General features: G+C 38.8%; 1 protein-coding gene across 6 annotated transcripts in view; it reads right to left on the bottom strand.

Annotated features, from left to right (window-relative positions):
• Nucleotides 1-23,418, bottom strand: part of OPCML (opioid binding protein/cell adhesion molecule like) — a 1,096,764-nt gene that overhangs the window by 107,585 nt on the left and 965,761 nt on the right. For all 6 annotated transcript variants that reach the window (XM_004763940.3, XM_004763944.3, XM_004763938.2 and 3 more), the window contains one exon: nucleotides 4,176-4,301. In XM_004763940.3, the coding sequence (XP_004763997.1) occupies nucleotides 4,176-4,301 (126 nt within the window). The remainder of the gene's footprint in view (nucleotides 1-4,175; nucleotides 4,302-23,418) is intronic.

The following is a 23,418-nucleotide window of genomic DNA, read 5'->3' as shown; positions in this document are numbered from 1 at the left end:
CCATTATACTAAGATCTAAAACCCTTATTTTTTCAACTATGTATCATTTCAGGTATAAATCATATTGAGCTGTTTTTTTTTCCTCTTCATTACATATATTTACTTTTTAAATTTCAGAGATTCTATATTGTTTCTGATTCACACAGGCTTGACATTATTTTTCTCTAGTGTGATAATAAATGTATTGGGTCATTAGCTTTTACCTTTTCCTGTAATTTCTAGGGATTGGCAGCATATGTTTGGCCCATCTTTTTAAACTATAAGCATTATCACTATTCTTAATCTTTAAGAATCTGCTCATTAAAATATTCTATTTCTAAATAAAGGTTTGTTTATTCACTTCTGTTATACAGATCCCTAAATTTAACCAAGAATTTTCAAATCTTGCGTTATTAGCATTTTAGGAACACGGTTGTCCAGTGAACTAAATTCTCCAATGTAATCCTGTTGGAATTTCAAAGGAAATGTCATTGCAACTTTTATTTCCTATTCTTGCATGCTAAATTAACCAGCAAATTGTTCTAAAAATGCTGTTTGATGTTTGAGTTTTATTGGCTGCTCTTCTAAACCTTTAAAACAACTTCCCAGAGTCTCCTCAACTCTAAGTGAGAAGGAATAGCCTTCTAAAAATAAATAATGGTAGTCATCTGCAGATGCACATTTTAAACTTGCAAACCCTCCAGGTTCCAAAGCTTTTCAAATTTGGAAAACAATGCTTTGAGTTTAAATGTTTAAATATCATGGAGAGAGGAGGAGAAAGACAATGGGGGAAAGAAAGACAGCAAGTGAAGGCCGAAGCTGTAAAAAAGCAAAAGGCAACTGAAAGTAGATCATAGCCTGAGAGATTTGAAGAGCAGAGGAATCATTTAAATGTAGGGTTTTCTGAGCTTTTTTGAGGCTGAATTGTAACTATTATGTTGTATAAAAGATTGAGAATATGGATGAATTTCCCCTATTTTGAGGGAAACCTTACCAGTGTACCATTAGAAGGTATTGCTTCAAAACACTTACACAAAGTCGAAATGCCTTTCAAAAGATTTTTAGGCTCAGAGAACTATGCATTTAGGATCAAATAAATGCATTTTCGGATTTCAAGCATTTATAAAAATCTCTGAATTTACCAAATACATAGAAATTGGCCTGATGTTTAGACATAGTTTTATATGAAATATAAATCCGAAATTGTCTCTCACTTCAAGCAAAATTCCCATGCGGCTTAGGTCTTTGGGAACATAAGCTATTGCTTCATTTTCACTAAAGTTGGGCTTTGTGATGTCCCTCATGTATAGTTTAATATTCTTATTAACATTACTTTATAATATAGACATTTTGTGTGTCTATATCTGAGGTCTGTATACAAAGAATGTTCAGAGGATTTATTAGTATTATCTTTCCCTACAACAAGGCTGGGGTTGACACATACATCTCTGTTCACATTGAGGACATGAGACCATTTAACTTTTCTCTTAAATGGTGCTCCTAGTAACAAATCCAGTCTCTCATCTAGGAAGTACTGTTTACATAAATTATGTTACAAATTAGGGGCAAATTTTCAGGTATTTCTTTATCTCTATGTGGATATTTTTAAAGTTTCATTGAGATTTTAATTTGCTTACAATAAAATGTTCCCCTTTTTTAAAAAAATTTTATTTATTTATTTGACAGAGATCGAGATCACAAGTAGGCAGAGAGGCAGGCAGAGAGAGGAAGGGAAGCAGGGTCCCTGCTGAGCAGAGAGCCCAATGTGGGGCTCGATCCCAGGACCCTGAGATCATGACCTGAGCTGAAGGCAGAGGCTGCAACCCACTGAGCCACCCAGGCGCCCTAAAATGTTCCCCTTTTTCGTGTATCATTTGGCATTTTGACTTATGTAAGGAGCAACATAAGCAGGACTGTATTGAAGATATAAACATTTCCATCAGCTGAAAAAATTCCCTTGTGCCCCTCTGTAATCACATCTCCCCAGATCCTTACTCCAGGTAACCAGTGACTTGATTTCAATCACTATGACTTAGTTTTGCCTATTAAGTCATGCAGTAGGTAATTTTGTGTCTCGCTGCTTTTGCTTGGCCTGTTTTTGAGAATCATCTATGTTGTTACATGCAGCAATGATTTGTTACTTTTACTTGCTGAGAAGTCATTTGTTGTTTAAATATACACAATTTATCTATTTAATTGTTGAAGGTTCTTTCTAGTTTGAGGCTATTATAAATGAAGCTGCCATAATATTTATGCGCAATGTATATTTGTAGACAGACATTTTCATTGATCTTTGGTGAACACTCAGGAGCAGAATTGGGGGTCATATGTTAAATGTATGTTTAACTCTGTAACAAAGTGCCAAACCGTTTTCTGTAGTGTTTATAGCATTTTATAGTCCCAGAGTTAATGTGTAAGAGTTTCAGTTTTTTCGCATCCTCCCCAACAGGTGATACTGTCAGGGTTTGCTGTTGTTGTTGTTGTTTTTAAATTGGACAGCCTAGTAGTTGTGAGTAGAACCTCATTATGATTGAATTTTCATTTCTATGGTAAATATATTTCACATATGTTCAGGTGCTTTTTATTCGGAGATCTTCTTATGTGAATTGTCTGTCAATTTTTTTGTTCACTTCAAGATGGATTTTTAGAATTATGTTGTAAGAATTCTTCATGTAACCCAGATGAAACTCAAACATAACCCAGACAAAATCCAAAATTCTTTGTTTCTCCCAGTCTATGGCTTGTCTATTCGTTTATACTTAAATGGTGTTTTTAATTTTGATGAAGCCATTATTAATTGAATTGCATTCCCCCACATTCCCCAAAAACGATACTCTGAAGTTCTAATTCTAGTGCTGCAGAACGTGACCCTATTTGGAAATAGGGTCTTTATAAGTTTATCAAAATCAGATGAGGTCATGAGACTGGGCCCTAATCTGATACGTTGGTGTCCCTATGTAAAAGGAAAATTGGATACCAAGAGAGGCACACCGGGAGAAGGTCATGTGATAATGAAGGCAGGAATCAGGGGGATACATCTACAAGCCAAGAAACATTAAAGCCTGCCAGCCAACCACCAGAAAGTAATGGATACGCATCGGGCAGGTTCTCCCTCACAACCCTGGAAAGGAACCAACCTTACCTCCCTTTAATCACGGACATATAGCTTCCAGAACAATAAGAAAATACATGTCTCTTGTTTAAGCCAAACCATTTGTAGCACTTTGTTACCGCAGCCATGAGAAAATGATACAAAGCCAAATTTATTCTTGTTTCCTTCTTTTGTGGTAAGATCCTTTGATGTCCTAGCAAAACATTCTCTATTTCAAAGTCATGAAGGTGTGTTCCTACGGTTTCCTCTAGATCTAGGTTATTTTTACATAACACACAGGCATACTCCACACCTTCTCCTGTTTCACTGAAGTTCATGCTATGCTTGGATTTTCTCATGCTTGAGGGAGCATTTGTTTCTTACATAATTTCTAGAATTAATCATAGTTTCTAGTAATGTATAAATACACGAGGTGACTCTGTACCCAACTCTTCAAGTTCAACTTAGAGTAAGTTTTCGTTCCAAAGAGATAAGGCCCACTGTTCTTTTGGTTCCCTTCCTACAGAGGTGGCGAAGATCATCACTGACATTGAATGCCAACCACTGCGTGCCCAGCACATGCATGCCGAGGGCACCGCACCATTTCCAACATCCTTCTTCCATCCGGGTGGGCTATTGATGTGTGGGTTAAATAGGTGTGGCTCTGGGGAAATGGTCTGAAAGTACTGAGTAAGGAGATCTTTTTTCTTAAGGATGCCCAGTAATACCAACATTTACAAAGGGCATGGTAACCTTCTAGCACTCTTCTTAAAGAAAGGGCTAATGACCAACTGACCCATGCATCTCTACCTTAAGAAATTAGTATCTTTGTTTAAGGTGATGGCACCCCTGTTCTTCCTGCCTGGGTAAACAGAAGTTTTCTGTGGTCATAGAAAGGACTGAAAAAATAATTCAGTACATTTTCTCTTTATAAATCCTTTTTTTTTTCTTTTTTTGGAATGGAATACTCAGACTGATGCATGTGGTCTATTTGCTTTTGCATTACTATGCTTTTTGATTCCCAAAGTTTTGGTTTGCTTTAGAACAAATTCTTCAATAGAATAATAAAATAACTCTGAAAAATTCCCAGAGGTAAAGAACTTACCCTTGACTGACAGGTGTCTCCATGTCACAGTTGGCTCTGGTCTGCCAATAGCAAGACACAGCAAGGTCACACTGCTTCCCTCATTCACAGTGATGTCTGAGGAGATATTCATGATCTGGGGAGGAACTATAAAGAAACAAAGGAGAAACAAAATACATGAGGATGATTCTTTTTACTCAAAAGGAGGTGTAAGCCTATAAATATTTGCACAGCATGATTTTATGATCAGTATTAGTCTTAACAATAATGTTCAGATTGCTTGATTTGCCAACAAGGTGGCCATTAATACTGTACACTGCTAGGGCTCAAACCTGGCTCTCCCAAGAACATGGCAAAAACAAATACTTCCATTGCTTTGTTTTCCTCTTCTTTTCTTCATTTCCTACCTGGAAAGATAGGACTCATCCCTCAAGGGACTTCAAAGATCACCTCCCCTTTACAGTTTTCCCTCACTTTTCCACAAATCTGAGAAGAGAATCACCTCCCTTTCTCCCTGTGATATGTGGTGTCCCAGCTGATTTTTTTCATGCCTGTCTTTTTACCTAGAGTTAGTTCCTCAAGGATTAGGATGGAGTCCCATGCGTCTCTATTTCCTCATTGTCTAGCACAAGGCTGACAAAGGGTCCTGCTTAATTCCTTTTGGAAAGAAAGATTCAAAGAACAATGGAACAAATCCAAAAACTATGGGGTGGGGATTGGGGGGTGTGGCCAGAGCTCAAAGCTTTTAATGGAGGATTTCAGATACCTAAACCTTTCTTCTCTGTTATGTTTCAGATTCTCCGAAGGATGGCAAGAGAGGAGGCTCAAATTCTACAACTATGTTGATTTATTCAAACTGCCATTTTAATTAAAAATTATTAATTACCAAACAGGTAGAGTACTGGTAGTTTCCAAACCACCCAGAGTCAGTGGCAAAGGAGAATTATGGCTGATGCTTGATTTAGACAACTTTGCTGCCGGGAGTTTTATGCTGCTGAGACCTTAGAGTTAAGTCTTTTCAAGGAGAAGCCATAAGTAACATGTAGAACATTTGACTTCTTAAGGGAATCCACATTAGCAAATAAATAAAAAATTGCCTATCATATAAATCTGCCATATTTTGGATTATTTCTGCATTAGGATTTGGCCTGAAATTTCATTGCACATATTTTATCCAAATACACACTGGGAAAAAATAGTGTGCATTCTAACTACACTGCATTCTCTTGAGATAACTGTACTACCTGTTTTTCAGTATTTTCTAGCTTGTTAAAAAATAGTTCTGGGTAGAAAAGTCAATACTTTTTTTCACTTTTATAAAGCAACAACTTCAGTGCACCTTCTGCAATATTCTCAGAATAATGTCTGCTTTAGCTGGATGTGTTGGGCCCTCTGAAGTTCTTTCTCTAGACCCGGGAGTCTCCCTGGTGCTGGTGTTAAGATAGACACAGCTCGGGGGAGGGGGTTGTATAGTCAGGTTCGTAGAGGATAATTTAGTACATGCGATGTCCAGGGCCACATCTTCCAACTCAAGCCCCAGTTCAGAATCACCAATTCTGTACATGCTATGTTTCATCTGATAGTTCAAGGGGTCCTGGCTTAATAGATATTTGTAAAATTCCGTGGATATTTAGCATGACTGCCTCATTCTCTAGGTACTCAGCCAGTGTCACCCATTAGGATGTTAGTTCCTGGGGTGCAGTTGCAAAACTGATCCACGCTCCCACCAAGCCCCAGGCAGTGCTAACTGCAACCCCCACTCCACCCCGGCACTTCCAGAATGGCCCTGCCACTTTCTCAAAGGAAGAAAGATAAGTATAGCTTTAAGGGTGTGTACACCAAGAAGAAAGGAAGCACAAATAGTGAACTGGGATGAAAAAAAGTTTTTTTCTCAATTATGATACCCTTATTATTAATATATACAATGCAATAATGTATGTTAACATAAAATGCTTGTTTTCAAAAGTTGCACATATATTATTTTATGGCTACTTTACAAGTTATGAAATAAATATTCTCACAATTGAAAATGAAAACAAAATTGAAGCCAGGGGAGAGTTAAGTAAATTACCCAAAAGGACATGGCCAGTAAATGGCAGAATTCTTTCCATCAGATTAAGCGGCTTCTTTGTTTGTCGTATCGATACCCCAAACACAGTATTTATATTTGTCTATTTTGATTCCTCTGCTTTGAATGATCTCCCAGTGCATCTTCCCTCACAGCACTTAACCATAAAGAACAAAACCACCTCATGCCAGTTGCTTCCCCAACACATTGCATAGCATGAAGGGGAGGAGCCCATTTTAATCATCTTTGTTAATCCAAGGCCTGCTAAGAGCAAGCAGCACTTACCAAGAGCAGCTCTCAATGCTTCCAGTTTAAGTTTGAATCTGAATTGAATTTGACAATACTTTTAATGGCCCTCCTTTTGTTAGCATGACAAATTTTTTGAAGAAAGGAGTACTTGAAAATGAATAAATACTTTTACCTATTGGAACAAAGGAGATCTTTGTTCCATTTGCAGACACTTATTTATGGCAAATGGATCTGTTTCTAAGTATCTATAAATCTAGTGTCAATGTATGTATCTATGTATCTATCTATCCATTTATCTATTTATATAACTAGTGTTTATGGTTATACAGGTAAACACAAAAATGTACAAGTCTTAACCAAAATATTAAAATCACTCACAAAAAATAGTAGGACTCACACAAGTCTAATTAAAAGATGACAAATAGGGGTGCCTGGGTGTCTCAGTGGGCTAAAGCCTCTGCCTTCGGTTCAGGTCATGATCCCTGGGATCGAGTCCCACATCGGGCTCTCTGCTCAGTAGGGAGCCTGCTTCTTCCTCTCTCTGCCTGCCTCTCTGCCTACTTGTGATCTCTGTCTGTCAAATAAATAAATAAAATCTAAAAAAAAAAAAAAAGATGACAAATAGCACAGTGTGTTTTAGTCATAGCTGCAGACACGAGGGGCCCCCAGATCTGCCAAGAGTGCACGCATCGTTGATGGTGGTGGGCTACAACCCCTCATATGGTTGTGCAGATTGTTCAGTGCACAAATTGTGGTCCTTTATGATAAGTAAATTAAAAAATAGTTCAATAGATATAGACACATAAACATATATATATATACACACACACACACACACACACACACAAATAAAATACTGCCTGACACTCTATATATCTGTATACATACACAACACACACATATGTGTGTATATATTATATATATATATATACACATATATATGAGAGATAATATTTTATCAGATAACAATCAGAGGAAGAAGCAGATTTCCAAAGTATCTTAGGGTTCTGGGTTATCATGAGGTATTTATACATTCTTTCTTTAGCCTTAGCATGGCCAGCTGCTCTTAAACACAAAATACATCTCGAACCTGCCCCATCCACTCCACTCATACTGCCATTGGATTAGTTGAGAAGCTTATTGTCTCTAGCTTTGGATATTACAAAAGTCTCTTCATTTCTCAACCTGCCACCATTTTATAATTCAAACCCTATAAACCTACCACAATCACCTCTTAAATATTTTTTCTTCTGCCTAACACCCCAAATATCTGCCCCTATCTAAGACTGGAAAATCTAAATTTCTTAACAGGATTTACAAAACCATTCATAGTCTGGCCATAGCTTAACTACTGGCCCCTTCTCTAATATGTAGTCCTCTGCCCCCCAACTTCTCTCTTCTTTGTGCCTTTACACATATTATCCCTTCTGCTGGGTAAGTACCTTCCCACTTCTCTGCCACATGAAATCCTCATCCATCCCTCAATTCAACTCAAACATGAGCTCCTTTATGATGTCTTAGCTGCTCTCTCTTCTGCTCCCAAGGCATTCTTGTTTATGTCTTTATCATACAATTTATCTTTGCAACTGAGCTATTCCATGGAAGGGATCTGCTATATTTATCCTCCTATTCTTATTATAAAAAACCAAAACCTGACGTGTAGTAGCATCCTTTTCCCACTTAATATAATATATGAAAGCATAGGTTTTTAAATTGGATATCTTATAATCTGTCAAGTGTTTTCCATCTTAGAGATCTGACATTTGCCCTTTTTTCTTCCTGAAATACCCACCCACTTTCATCATTTTTTTTTTTTTTCTTTTCCAATCAGGGCTCAGTTTTTATGTTAGCTCCTCAGAGAAGTCTTTGTTAGGACCCTAGACCTCCCCCCAACCCATCTAATTCAAATCTTTCTGTTACAATCTCTTCTCAACTCTAAATTTTCTTGATGATTTTTATATAGCTTTGTGCTTTCATATACATTAGTATGATTATTTGTTTAAAGCCTTTCTGGTCCTAAGCTATAAGCTTTATAAACCACTGTATCCCCACTACTTAGAATTATGCTTAACACATGGGTGCTTAAAAAATTTTGTGGAATAAATAAATGGTTATTATATGTACAATTGAGCCATGAACAACACAGCTTTGAACTAAATGGGTATATTAATATGCATTTTTTATAGTAAAGTATTATACATGTATTTTCTCTCTCTTTTGATTCTCTTAGTAACATTTTTTCTCTAGTTTATTATAACAATACAGGATAAAGTACATATAAAATATGTGTTACCAATTGTTATGTTATTAGCAAGATTTTTGGTCAACCATAAACTCTTAGTAGTTAAGGTTTTGGAGAGTCGAAAGTTATACAGGGATTTCGACTGTATGGGAGGTTGACACATCTATCCCCTATGTTCAAAGGTCAATTATAGTTTCTTATACATGTTATTATGCATTTGTGAGGAAGAAATCCTGAGTAAATTAGGGATTGAAACGTGTGATTCTGGACATATTAACACCATCCTCCATAAAGTTGACAATGATATAATTGAAATAGCATATGAGAAAGCCATGTAACAGAACCTAAATTCTAGTGTCCAAGATACCTGTGTAACCCTGGGCAATCTTAGCTTAACTCTTCTGAGCCTCTAGTTCTTCCTCTGTTACAAGAAGACAACAATTCTCTTTCTAGTTACTTATTAGAATTAACTTTAAATGTGTATAGCACATTAGCACAGTACCTGGAAATAAGTGCTTAATAAATGTTAGTTGCTATTATTCGTGTTTATATATTCATTTATATTATTCATGCTATTTAGAATCAGATAGCTTAGTCTGTGACTAATTTTTCATTTTCTGAATTTCAGTTCTTTCAGAGTTAAGTCAGAACTTATATATAGGTGATGCTCCCCTTGGATAACTGGGAAGACTGCATTATATGCTTCCAGGATAAAAGGTAATTATTCAATAAATATGATTTTCTTCTTCTTCCTTAGCTGAATAATGGAGCTTAAGCAAATGCACAGGGCAAATCACACAGGTTTGTTTAAAGAAATTGCCTGGCTCCTCCTTATCTCTTTTATTTTAGGGAGTGTCTGTTTCTGTTTGTAGAAGACAAGGTAGAGGCTTGAGTGCCATGCTGCATTATTTCAAGGATGATAATTTCACGCATTTCAAACCTGCCCTACCTCTGTCCCACCACAGTCTTTGCTAATTAGGCTTTAAGTGTTTTGTTTAAAACTAGATGACACCATTTAAAAAAAAATCTTGTAATTTATAATCATAAAGGCTGAAGTTTAAATACCATTTTTCTTCCAACTACTTTCTGTGTGATTGAAAAAAAAAAAAACAAAACTGAAAGCCATTAAGCTTCAGCTTCCTCCACCATATACCTAAAATGGGCATAAAGATACATGCCACATAGGAATGTGGAGATTAGATTAGAGACAATTTTTTAAGATTTTATTTATTTGAGATGGGGGGAGGGGCAGAGGGAGAGAGAGAAAGAGAATCTCAAGCAGATTCCACGTCCAGTGAAGCCTTGCATGAGGCTCAATTCTACGACCCTGAAATCATGAGGTGAGCTGAGATCAAGAGGCAGATACTTAACCAATTGAGCCACCCAGGCAACCCAGAAAGAATGTTTTAAAAGGACTTAAATAGCTATTACTGTTTTATCTTTCCCCTGCCCCATTCTTGTTATCCTCAGAGAATAAGAAAATATTAAGAGACCATGAGAAAGCTAACATAAAGGGGAAATGCTTTCCATTATACTCAAAGCTAATTTATAAAAATAATACAGTAAAGACTTTTAAAGAATTTCTTTTATTCTTGTAGGGTTAACATTTTTTTTTTTTAACAAGGGAGCTTATTTCATAAACTAAAGGTGAAACTAATTTGGGAATTATAGCATACATGCTAGGCTAGGTCATGCCATATTTTGTATATGAAAATAGTAATGACATTGTGCCAGAAGCAAGATATGAAGTGTGGGATAAGTGGATTCTGATCTAGGTTCCTCCACAGCTGTACACTCTTTTGTAAATCACTTAACCCTTCTGATTTAGGGGTGTGTGTGTGTGTGTGTGTGTGTGTGTGTGTGTGTGGGTGGTGGTGTTCATTTGTTTCTTTTGGCTGATTTTATTTGAAGAAACTAGATTGGGATTTATTAGATCTTTTCCAGTTTAAATTCTGTGAATTGGTGATCTTCTAGCAATATTAACTGTCCAGTGCGGCTTCTACAGAGAACAAAGTGGTAATAGCACCAGCAGCAGTAACAAAATCACTAGTATTTAGTTCTTTGAGCCTGGTACTAATTGCTCTGTATACATTATTTGTTTTAATCCTGAACATATTTCTAGGAAACATTATCTATTAAAAATCAGCATTAAGGGTAGACATATATATCAATGGAATAGAATTGAGAGTCCCAGAAATATATCCATACTTTTATGGTCAATTCATTTTCAACAAGGTGCCAAGATAATTCAATGAGGAGAGAATAGTCTTTTCAACAAATGGTGCTGGGACAACTGGATATCCACAGGCAAAAGAATGAAGTCGGACTCCTACTTCACTTTATACACAAAAAATTAACTCAAAATGGATCAAATACCTCAAAGTCAGATCTAAAAGAAGAAAACACAGGTGTGAATCTTTGTTACCTTGGATCAGACAGTGATTTCTTAGATATGACAGCAAAAGTGCAAGCAACAAAAGAAAAAAATAGATAAATTGGACATCATCAAAATAGAAAAAAAAAGGCTTTTAATTTTGTGCTTCAAAGAATGCCATAGAAAAAGTGAAAGAGATAGCTCACAGGAGATAAAATTTTTGCAAATAATACAGCTGATAAAGGACTAGCATACAAGCTATGTAAAAACTTTCACAATTGACAATAAAAAGATATAACCTAATTAAAAAATAGACAAAAGATTTGAATAGACATTTCTCCAAAGAAGATATACAAATGGCCAGTAGGTACTTGAAAAGGTGTTTAGTACCATAGCTCATTACAGAAATGCAAATCAGAACCTCAATAAGACCCTGCTTTGCTTCCACTAGGACAGTTGTAGTAAAGAAAAAAAAGATACTAATGAACGTTGGTAAGGACGTGGAAAAATTGGAACCCTCATACACTGCTGTGGGAATTGTAAAGCAGTGAAGTTGTCTTCAAAACAATCATGCAGCTCTTCATGGCTGAAGGATGGAGTTACCATGTCTTCCACCCCTAGGTATGTACCCAAGAGGAATGAAAACACTTGCCCACACAGCAACTTGTGAACAAATGTACATAACAGCATTATTCATAACAGATTTAAAAAAAGGGAAAAATGCAAATGTTCACCAATAACTGAAAGGATAAACAAAATAAAATATATCCAAACAAGGGAATATTATTCATCTATCAAAAGGAATGAAATAAGGATGCATGCTACAACATGGTTGACATTGAAAACATTGTGTTACGTGGAAGATGCCAGACACAAAAGACCACTTATTGTATGATTTCCATCTAAATGAAAAGTCCAGGGGCGCCTGGGTGGCTCAGTGGTTTAAGCCTCTGCCTTCGGCTCAGGTCATGATCTCAGGGTCCTGGGATCGAGCCCCACATCAGGCTCTCTGCTCAGCGGGGAGCCTGCTTCCCCCTCTCTCTCTGCCTGCCTCTCTGCCTACTTGTGATCTCTCTCTGTCTATCAAATAAATAAATAAAAATCTTAAAAAAATAAAACATAAAAAATAAATGAAAAGTCCAGACAGAGAAGGTACCTGCGAAAGTTGCCAGAGGCTGGGGAGGGGGCAGAAAGGGAGTGATTGCTAATGGGCACAGAGTGTCTTTTTGGAGTGATGAAGATGTTCTAGAACAGGTGAGTGGTGATTGTTGCGCAACCCTGTGCATTTACCGAAGATCATCCTGGTAAATGAATTATAATGCCATGCAGATGTTACGAAAAACAAAGCACAGCCTATCGTGCTCCTTCTTCAGAAGGAGAACCAGAGCTGTGCAATGAGGAGAGAAGCCAACTTCCTATGTGCGGGTTCTCAGAAAATATCTTTTTCATTTATTGATAGCTCAGTGCAGGATGCTCAACCTGCCTCCACTAATCTATCTGTCTCTCATTACCTGCCCACTGTTTCCCCTTTCCTTTCTTTTCAAAACAATGAATGCTACCCTACCCATGTCCATGTGATTGGCGATGCTTCCACGTTTGTGCATATGCTGTACCCTCTGTTCTTGTGCCTCTTCCCCACTCATCTATCTGCATAAGCCCTACTCATAACTGAAATTTGATACTGAGATATAAACCCCCCCTCCTCCATCAGTTCTCCCCATTCCAAAGACAAATGTAAGCATGTGCCTCCCAGGTCTACCTATGCATAATGATGTAATACATTCATCCAAAAGCATTTATTTAGTGCCTACTGTATCTTGGGCATTATCTTCAGGGAGAAGAGTAGATAGAAAGGTCTTTCTCGCATGTGAATTATAAAGGTTACTGTCTAGAGGAGAAAACTGACACTGATAAATGATCATAGGAATCAGTGTGTGAGTGTGTTATGACATGGTGGTATAGGTGCTGGGACAGCCCATTATAGGGGGCCTGTCCTGGTCAGTGGGTTTGTGTGAAGTGTTTGTTCTGGGCAGAGCTGGGCAGGCGTACCAACATATTTACAGGCTCTGCAGAGACAGAGAATATGGTTCACTTGGGTACCTGTGGCTGAAGTAAAAAACCGTAAAATCACACAAATGGAGAGTGGATGGGCAGGGTCAGACCCTACAGGCTATAGGAAGAAATGCTAAGGTTTGGGCCCTTTTTATAAAAGAAATGACAGAAAGTATTAAACTCTCTAAAGATGATGATGATGATGATGATGATGATGATGATGATGGTGATGATGTGTTGGAGACTGGACAGATTTGCATTGCAAATACATTCCTGCTGGCTGCAGTGTGGAGAACAGAAAGAGCAAAGCCAAGGAGGGATAGAACTAGCTAGGATGCTATCCAGTAGTGAGGTGGTGGCAGCTTGGACAAGCATGCCAGCAGGAGCGAGGGGCCGAGAGGGACAAATGAGAGCAGAGAGGGACAAATGGGAGAGGCACTTAAGAGGTAAGATGAACAAAGTTCAGGATTGACAGCCTATATGTCCAGTTCAAAGCACTTCTCATAGTGTTCTATTGTTTGCTATGTCTCTCTTGCCCATTGGGATGGGGGATCTGTGTGATCCAGGACCACTATTTGTTCATCTCAGTCTCCCAGGGCTGCTCAATGCATGGCTACTAGTAGGTGCTCAATCGATGTGTGCTGAATTTAACTGGGAGTGCAAGAGATTTTCCAGGTAGCACAACTTCTCAGGATCCAGTGGGAGCAGCCAGAGAGTAGGAACTTGCCCTACTTTCATGAGGTGACATCCTAATGCTTGAGAGGCAGGGGCAGATCCTTGTTCAGTTATATGGACTCTGAGTGTGAACTTGGTCTCCCCACATATCCTGGTGTGTTACTGTTTTATATTATGCTGGGTAAGATTAGACCTGCTGTACTCTGATTGCTTTTCTCTTCTTGTATCTATTTTGATGAGAGGAATGGTGGAGAATGAGAAGAAATGATTATGAATTACAGAAACATAAACACACGCCAGGGACCCGGCAGCATCAGAAGCCATACAATCTTCACAGAGCTCGTTTGTAAGGGTGTCTCTACAGTGTCACTTACAGAAATTATTTATAGACTTAGACACACAGCTCCTATTTTTAATTTGCACAATTCAAGCAACTGACCATGATCAGAAAAATTACATGCAGTCAAAGAGTCTTTCTCATCCAACCCTGTTCTTTCTAGGGCATGTAGATGCCCTCCCTCTGGGAGGCTCCTTTTGTTCATTGCTCTTCTGACTTGCTGCCTCTCCCTGAGATTTCTCACCACACACACACACACACACACACACACACACACCCTTAGAATCACAGGGTTTAATTTACATCATATAATTTTCAAGTCAAAAAGAGACCTTAGGGATCATCTAGTACAACCTCCTCATTTTACAGCTAACAAAACCCTTTGGGTCTAGCCCCAGTTCTGTCAAGTATTTGTTGGGAGGTGGATAGAATTCCCATAACCTCTTTTAACCCAGATGTCTCTCATGCCAGGACCCCTTGGAATTAGGGACCTGTAGGCACTGGTTTCAGATCTCTCTCTTTCTCTACTCTGTCTCTTTGTCATAGCTTCTTTTGTTAATGCAACCTGGGCTACCGCTCTTGTTCATTCATAGCTGATCTTGAACAAATGTTTAAATGTTTCTAACCTCCAGTTTCCAAACTGCAAAGCAGGGTAGTGACCATAGGTAACTCACAGGTCCAAGTGAGGAATAAAGGGCAAATAAATAGAAAAGCATTTTCTCATGGTGCCAGGACATGGTGAATGTCAATATCATGAACTCTTTGATTCCACTTCTAGAATATTTTTACTTTTTTAAAATTCTATTTATTTATTTATTTATTTTTGTCAGCAACTCTCATTTTTTGAGAACTTCGTAAGTGTCTGGAGGTACCATAGAAAGAATCTGTCACACACCACTTATTTTATCCTTGTGAAAACCCTATGAGGCTGGATTACTATTTCACATTTTTAAGGACACGAAAACAGAGGCAGAGAGAGAGAGATAAATAAGTTATCTAATGTCACAGAGCCAGAAAAAAGGAAAAGCTGAGATGTGTATATCCTGTTCTGAATGATTTCAGAATGCAAGGTCTCAGGCCACATACAAAGGCATACACGATGTCGTCCAAGTGTGCCTGACTCTAAGAGACTTGATCTCTGCACCCTAGTATTTGGAATTTTTTTGAAGTTGCACACAGTGTGGCAGGTAATGGGGGTAATGGAATTTTTATTTTATTTTATTTTATTTTATTTTATTTTATTTTATTTAGTTTTATTTATTTGATGGGGGGCAGGTGGAGAAAGCACAGAAGGAGAGGGAGAGGGAGAAGCACACTCCCTATTGAGCAAAAAATCCAACACAGGGCTCATTCCCAGGACCCCGAGATCATGACCTGAGCTGAAGGCAAATGCTTAACTGACTGAGCCACTTAGGCACCCCTGGGAATTCTTGTAGGGCTTAGAGAAGTGGTCCTCACTTGGATTATCTGAAAGGGCAGATATTACCAGCAACCCTTGCCCCACTGAGTAGGTGGAAAGCCAAATGCAGGTAATGTTCCAGCATCTTCTTGACCACAGCATCTTCTCATTTCCTGCCTGAAGTTTGTGGACCCCTTATTTATATCTCCTACCTTATAGAATATCTCCACAGCAAAGTCTGGAAAGGGACAAGATCACCTGGTGTTTGCACCAGAGTATCACCACAGAGTCCTGGAGGCCCCTCATCTACAGTCTCAGTCTTGCTGTATTTAAGTGCTTCTCGGATGGGATATGTGGATCTAGGGGGAAATCTGGGCTGAAAATTAGGCCAAAGGTGTCCACACTCAGAATTTCATGACCCCAGCCCCAACCCTGCCATCAACCTATGTCCCTTCTGATTTCTCTTGTCAGTAGGTACTCTCTGATATTACTTTTGTGTTTCCAACTTGTTTGCCTATTCCAAATCTGAATTGTCTTATTTTGAACAGGGAGGGGTGAGGGGAGATGGGCTTCCTCCATGTCCTTCTTCAGAGTGTGTCCTGTAATCCTACCCAATACCCCAGTTCCACTCAGACCTGGATTACCCCTTGGGAAGGACACACTGGTCTTAAGGCAGGTTCACCCAGCCTCTCCAAGCCTTCCTGACTTGCTCCATATTGAAGACTGGCACCAGCTGGCTCCTGCCTTGGTCTGTGCCAGCCACCCACACACCACCACAGAGCTTTCTGATGTCAAGGCTCAGATGCATGATTCTGCTGAGGTCTGTTCAACTGAGCAGCAACCTCAGAGTATAGGTGGCTTCTGAACTGAGCTGACTGCCTCCATCGGACTTAGTATCATGCTTGGATAGTCCATCAGGAATCAGTCTCCCATTCTCCCCAGTAATTACCCCTCCTGCCAACTAGGTGTTCCTTCTACTCTTCTCTCCTCCACCTATTCTGTGCTGCAAAGCTAGGTCATTTCACCTCACCCCTACACCCAAGATGCAGTCACTGTGTACCTAGCAGGTCTGAGATAGAATGAAGAAAGGAATTCCTTGGAATCAGACACAGAAACTCTTCATCATGGGAGAAAGGTAGCACATGTGAAAGTATGAAGAAATGGGCCCTTGCCCATAATCTTGTCCAGAACTGGATCTCTCTTCCATTCCACAGTTTAATGAAAATGGCAGTTCCCTTACTCTCCATGACCTACCATTTTAGTCATTCATCACATGAGGATGATCAAAGTTTCCTAAAAACTTTCTAGTTATTAATAAATTAGATCATAAAGATAAGTAAGCTTTAAGACAAATACCATACTATTTCATGCATGTGGAATTTTAAAAGCAAAACAAATTAACAAAGGAAAAAAAGAGAGAAGAGGGAGGGAGGGAGGGAGGAAGAGAGAGAAATCAAGAAACAGAGTCTTAACTCTAGAGAACCAACTGATGGTTATTAGAGGGGACGGGGTAGAGATTGGGTGAAACAGGTGATGGGGATGAAGAAGTACACTTGGCATGATGAGCACCAGGTGATGTATGGAAGTGCTGAGCCACTACAGTGTACACATAAAACTAATGTAGCACTTATGTTAACTGGACTTAAAAACTAAAAAAAAAAAAAAAAGAAGAAGAAGAAGAATATGGGGGAAAAGTACACTTTAAAAATCATAGAAAAATATTTGAAAAATTAATAGAAAAAAATCGTATCTATAATTCAGTTTTCCCACTAAAGAAAAGGAAAGTTATTGTCTTGGTTCTTAGGGATTCCACTGGTTCTAAACTTGAGGAGTTTTGACTCTGTGCTTTGCAAATCAGGGTTTGGCTACAGCTTTCACAGTATGTGATCTGCATTCATAGAAGACTCTCTATGGAAGGTTTCTTCAGGTCATGTGAACTGTATATTCCCTCATTTTCTTATCCTCCAACATGCTAGATCCACAAAAAAAGATTTCTAATATGAAAGAACATGCTAGATTTCTTAATATGAGGAATTTAAGAGGAATTTCAGCCATGAGACCCTCCATGTAATTCTCATCTGAGTCTTCTCTCAAAATTTTAAAATCTTTCTCGGTTCTAAACGAATCTGGAGAGTCTGGAAACAACGATTGCATCCACATTTTCTTATACTAGGAAAAGGGGGAGGGGGAACCGTGACTGAATATCACTGATAAAAACATGATAACTGAGTCTCATTACAGCCAAAGACAAGTCTCATATTTTAGCATTTTTATTAAAGCTTTTTAAATTACTGAGTGTCTGGTATATTCAATACCAGCCTAAGTGATTTATATTAGTCTATCCCTAGATACTCCATCTAATAAATAACTTGGCAATCTCCTAACCCATAAATATCCCTGGCCCCAGCAAAAAGCAATTAAAGCACGTTAGGAAAAAAAAAAAAGTGACTTTCCAGTACTCCAGACTGCAGTGTCATTGGATGCTTCCAGTGGAATAAGTCACACCATTTACTGAGGGGGTGAGATCCCCCATGCTCACCACTCACCCACCAGGAATTTACATTCCTGTTCCCGTCAAAAACAAAACTCATCGGAAACTATCTTTAAATGTTTAACATGTCATAATGAAGCAGGTGTTTTATCACAGAAAATATTATTCCCAGCAACAAGTGTTCTATAACATCAGAGACGGCTGAGGCTGAATATATTGTGTGAGATCACTTCAGAAAGCAATTGTGCCAAAAATGTTTAAAACACATTAAGTATCAAGGCAGCTGACTAAAAGGTTATTAGAGGCTCCAGTGTCACTAGCCCAGAAAATATTTCAGGTTAATAAGGTTCAACCAGCATGCCAGGTAAAAAGGCATTGATATTTATGATAGTGGCTTCAAGTTCAGTACTTTCCGCTACAAAAGGAGGCCACTTTCCATGAAAAACCTCTTTTCTGGATTGCTCTGAACCTCCAGGGCTGTGTGAAGGAGGAAAACCAGGGCCCTCACTTTTTGCTCATATATATTAGCATGTTCTACATTGTAGCCAACCCACCAGCACTCAGGTAGGAGAGAAAAAAGTCACATGCCCGGATATTTTCATTGCACTCCTCTTAGGGAAGCTTTATAGGAAGAAATTGCCTTGAGTAAGGAGGGATGGCTCCAGTCCAGGTTTTATAGGGATTCTCCAAATTACAATCCCAATGAGCCCATGGCACACTAGCCATAAATTTCAGAGTCTTGTAGCCTTTAAATCAGCTTAATTTGATGCACCTTCTAATAATATTTTCAATTCTTTTATTAACATTGTCTATTTTTATGCACTTCACTTCCCAGATAATGGTCACATATGTATTGTCGAGGGAAGGGAGCAATCACCTTCTATAATTTCACAGGAGCCTAATAATACAGTATATTCACTAGTCTTTTTGCTCCAGGACACATCAAGTAATGTCACTACACTTGAACTTGATTATAGGGCTGTGAAGTGGGGAGAGTTGGAAACAAGAATACTCCCCCCCACCACTGTTTCATTTACTGTGAAGAAGAACAAGCAGTAACTGAATTTCATTTCCAAAGCCTGGTGTCAGAAGATCTGGGTAACATGGGGAGGGGATTGATAGAGAACATTTATATTTGCCTAGAGAAACGTTCTCTCTTTTCATTGCAAACAAGAGAGATGTTATAATCAGATACGCAGCTCCTCTGGATTGTATGAGCTACATAGCATCCCATTTTCAAATTATTTAATATAATCTTTTGAAATGTTGGTACATTTACACGATTCAAACACCATCCTATTTTAAAAAGTATACAGGAAAATTTTGATGCCCATTTTACCCTCCGTACCCCTTTATCCTACGGACTCGTATAACTTATTTGTGTTTTGTTTATCCACCCAATGTTTACTTGTAGAAAACAAGAAAGAAAAATTATATTATCACCCTTCCTTATACAAAAAGTTGTAGAGTATATATACTGTTGTCTCCATATTTATAACAATATATCTACTATGTTTGCAGAGCTGCTTTGTATTCCTTTGTATTCATGTATTTTAGTTCATCTAACTAGCAGCCTGTTCCCAGATGAGAGTGAATATCTGCTTCAATCTTTTGCTAGTACAATGCCACTCAAACTACCATGCATTTGTGTGTGTGTGTGTGTACACATGTGTTTTAGACAAGGGAAAGTGTGTGTTTGGAATAGAGACCCAGAGATTTAAAGTGTAGATGCATCTGTAGTTTTGGTAGTTGTTGATAGATTTTTTTTCCATGGGGATTTTACCATCTTTCACGTCTAGTAACAATCTATGAGACTACCTGTTTCCCAAACCATCTTGTCAGCAGCATGTATTACTAAACTTTTGGATTTTTGCCAGTACGGTAAATGAAAGATGTTATTGCTGTATGATTTTGATTTCATCATTTCACATGTGTAAGATATTTTCTGTGAACTCTCTCCTTGGGTCTTTTGCCTAGGCTTGTTGGGCTTGCTGTTGTCTTTTTTAATAAATCATCTCTCTCTGTATGTCAATTAGAGTTAATTTACTGTGTTAGTTAGAGCTTGGCCTCAGGAGACAGAGAGCCTGGTCTGTTTCTTGGTGCTACCATTTCTTGGTTCTGTGACCTTGGGAGCTTTTTTGTTCTATTTGTGCCTCAATATATATATATATATATATTTAATCTATAAAATAGGCATATAATTAGTATCCAAATGGCAGGAGTGTGGTAAGGATTAAATGAGTCAGTACATTTTAAAAATATATATTTATTTATTTGAGAGAGAGAGACCATGAGCAGTGGAGAGGAACAGAGGAAGAGAGAGAAGCAGGCTCCCAGATGAGTGCAGAGCCTGATGCTGGGCTCCATCTCAGAATCCTGAGATCATGACCTGAACTGAAGGCAGAAACTTAACTGACTGAGCCACCAGGTGGCCCTGAGTCAGTACATATTAAGTGAGAATAGTGCAGGCCATGTTTCTGACACTACTGGTCTCAGATTGTACTCATTCTAAATTTCCCCAGGTGCGCAGTCCTGCCTGCACTGGTTTATATCAACGTTAGACAAAGGAGTGGCTGGGCAGTCCTCCTTTCCACTGCCAAGTGCAGCAGAGGTGACTGGGGACAAGGCACTTCTTAAGAGGATAATAATTAGTCTGGTTAATAACTAGTCTCTGCAAACAAAAATAGCTGTGGACCAGCACTTCTTATAAACTTGGGTACAAAACATAAAGGCCATTTTAAATATACATCACCAGAGTAAATGTCAGATGCTTATGGAACATAGTAAAATGGGGGATTAGAAATCATGCCTGGCACGTATTTAAGTGAGGCAGTGGGGCCCTCATTTTATTTGAGCTAAAACTGATTTTTTTTCCCTTTTTGGAAAATACAAGAAAAGAAGTATTACAATTTATCTAGGGGAGATGTCATAACTAAGGGAAGAAATTGATGGGGTGCTAGTGGCAAAATTGATCTTGACACATAGGCATTTATTGTGTCCCTAAATATTCATCTGTCTATCAGACAGGGCAAAGGGGGTGTGATGAGTCAGACAGGCATCTCATGCAAAGGGAATGGGGAAATTCTATGCCTTGGTTCTAGGTATGTTAAGATGGTACGCAGAGGGGATGACTATGATCAGAGAGTCTTAGAAACAGCGGAGGCAGGGAACTCGGCAAAGTGAACACCTAGGTCTTCAGTCCAATAGAGAGGAGAACAGCCTGTTACTTTAAGAGAATACAAAAAATCTCCTTCAAGAGTTATGACAAGGATTTCATCAGATTTATTATCAACGAAAAGGTCAGTATAATAACATACCACCCACTTTTTTGGTAGGTGTTTATTTTAATCCTTAAATTAGATATCTCCTAACTTATTTGAAGTAGGGAAGTTAAAAGCCCCATCGAGGAAGTTTTCTGGCAGTGCTATCAGTCCTAGAGGGAGTCCCATTTATCCACTGAACGTGGAGAGCCCTCCCTCACTGGAGATGGTACTGAGCAATATGTATTGATGGAAAGAGGAGAAGGGGATCCAAAGTAGCCCTCAAATGATGGATGATTAATTTCCAATGGATTTCATTTCTCCTACGGGTGTAAAAATGAGAGCTTAGACCTGGAACCTGCTGTGGTACTTCTCAAGGTGATAAAAACTCATTACAGTTAGAGACATTACTACTGAAAGCGCCAGAAGCAGAAACACAGAGCATCTGGGAGATTCAGAGCAGAGAGTCAGGCTTATAAAGAGGCCGCATGTGTGCACCGTAGACTCTGAACACTTATCCTGAGTTCTGCCTCTAAATCTGACTAGGGCTTACTAACCTGCCATGCTCGCCAGGATGGGCTATAGGGGCTTCATGGGGAGGAGAAGGGTCCATGAAATAAGTAGAATAAAAAGAATAGAAGAGGAAGAGGGTAGGCTTGAAAGGTAGTAGGGTAAAAATAAAAGTGGGTATTTTCAATAACTGGTCCCTGCTTAGAATTAGGTACAGAATTCCTGGTCCGTTCAACACACACACACACACACACACACACACACACATCTGCCTCAGAAACAAAAGGGAGTGGAAATAATGGGAGAATGGCTCTAGTAGAGCATTTTAAGGCAGGGGTTTCACTGGCTCCCTCCCCCCAAAGGTATTTCCATTCATCTGCTCATAGTTCCCCTGAATGAAGCAGTGCTTAGAAGCTGGAGAAGGCAACAAAGTAGTATTAATAATACTGTATCAAGTAACAACAGTTATACAAAGCAAAAGAGTGGAGCCAACAAGAGACTCTTCTTTATCCACTTCTCTTAAAATATTTAAAAAAAAAAAAAAGAGGTCTCAAAGTATCTCCTGGTTTAAGAGAGATACCTAACTCCCCAAGAGTGAAGTATATCACTTTAAGACTTGAATCCTATTAAATTAAAAGCCGAAGTTCTTAAGCAAGATTGTATCCCTTATCTGTTTTTCAAGAATATATCTCCAGCCACATCAATTTTCTCTTTATCTTGCATTTTCTCTCTCCTTCTTCAGCCCTCTGTCATCATATAATGGCTAGTGTAATTGGAATACAGACATATTAAATACATGAAGATTATAGACAGAAGGACAGTCACCTCTCCTTCCCTGTGAACCTGACTAATGAATGCCACACACAATGGGTCCGACGATATGAATATAAATTCGGCTTACATACACACGAGAGCTCCTATGGCTGCATGAGACCTGAACCCAACATAATCTATGATATTAGCATCCCTAAATTAGGAAGCACAGAAAAGAAGTGTGAGAAAGGGGCAGTGGCAGTTTTGATCCACTGCTGCCCAAGGGAAGGGAGAACCCCGACTGGTAGAATCCACCTGCGTGGTTTCTGTGTCAGAAATAATAATCAGGTGGATTATGCAGAATAACCAGATGCCATAAGATATTTGAACAAAACAATTGTGTCCCTTCTGCCTGATTCTGCCTCCTTCTAATTTAATTTTTGTTTCACATTTACCCTTCCTTTGGGAATGAAATGGACTAAAGGAGGGATGGAGGGGGGCGTGGCTAGCACATTCAGCAAGTTTGGCTTATTTGCAAATCAGTAAAGGGGCAACTGAATTTCCCTGTTTTCAGAAGAGCCTGACTGTGAGCCTTCCTGAGAGGGGCCCTTTGTACAAGCCCTTTCTTTTGTACCATAAAATAAAGCTTCTGGACCTTCAAAACCAAGAGGACTGCTGGCCCTGCCTTAGAAGCTGAGCACTCTGCAGTCAGGAAACAGGGTGCGGCAGGAAACGGTGGCTATGGTACTTTATTTAATTCGGGTCTTGATTTTTCGGGGTTTTCTTTGTGACCTGGTCCTGCTTCTCCAGATTCTCTGAACAGTGGTACATTTGAGTCACCTAGATGGCTTGAG

Source organism: Mustela putorius, unplaced genomic scaffold (genome assembly GCF_011764305.1).
Source record: "Mustela putorius furo isolate JIRA1106 unplaced genomic scaffold, ASM1176430v1.1 tig00000460_pilon_pilon_pilon, whole genome shotgun sequence".
NCBI classification, from domain to species: Eukaryota; Metazoa; Chordata; class Mammalia; order Carnivora; family Mustelidae; genus Mustela; species Mustela putorius.
Note: the sequence above shows the minus strand (reverse complement) of the source record. Positions and strands in the feature narration are given on the sequence as shown.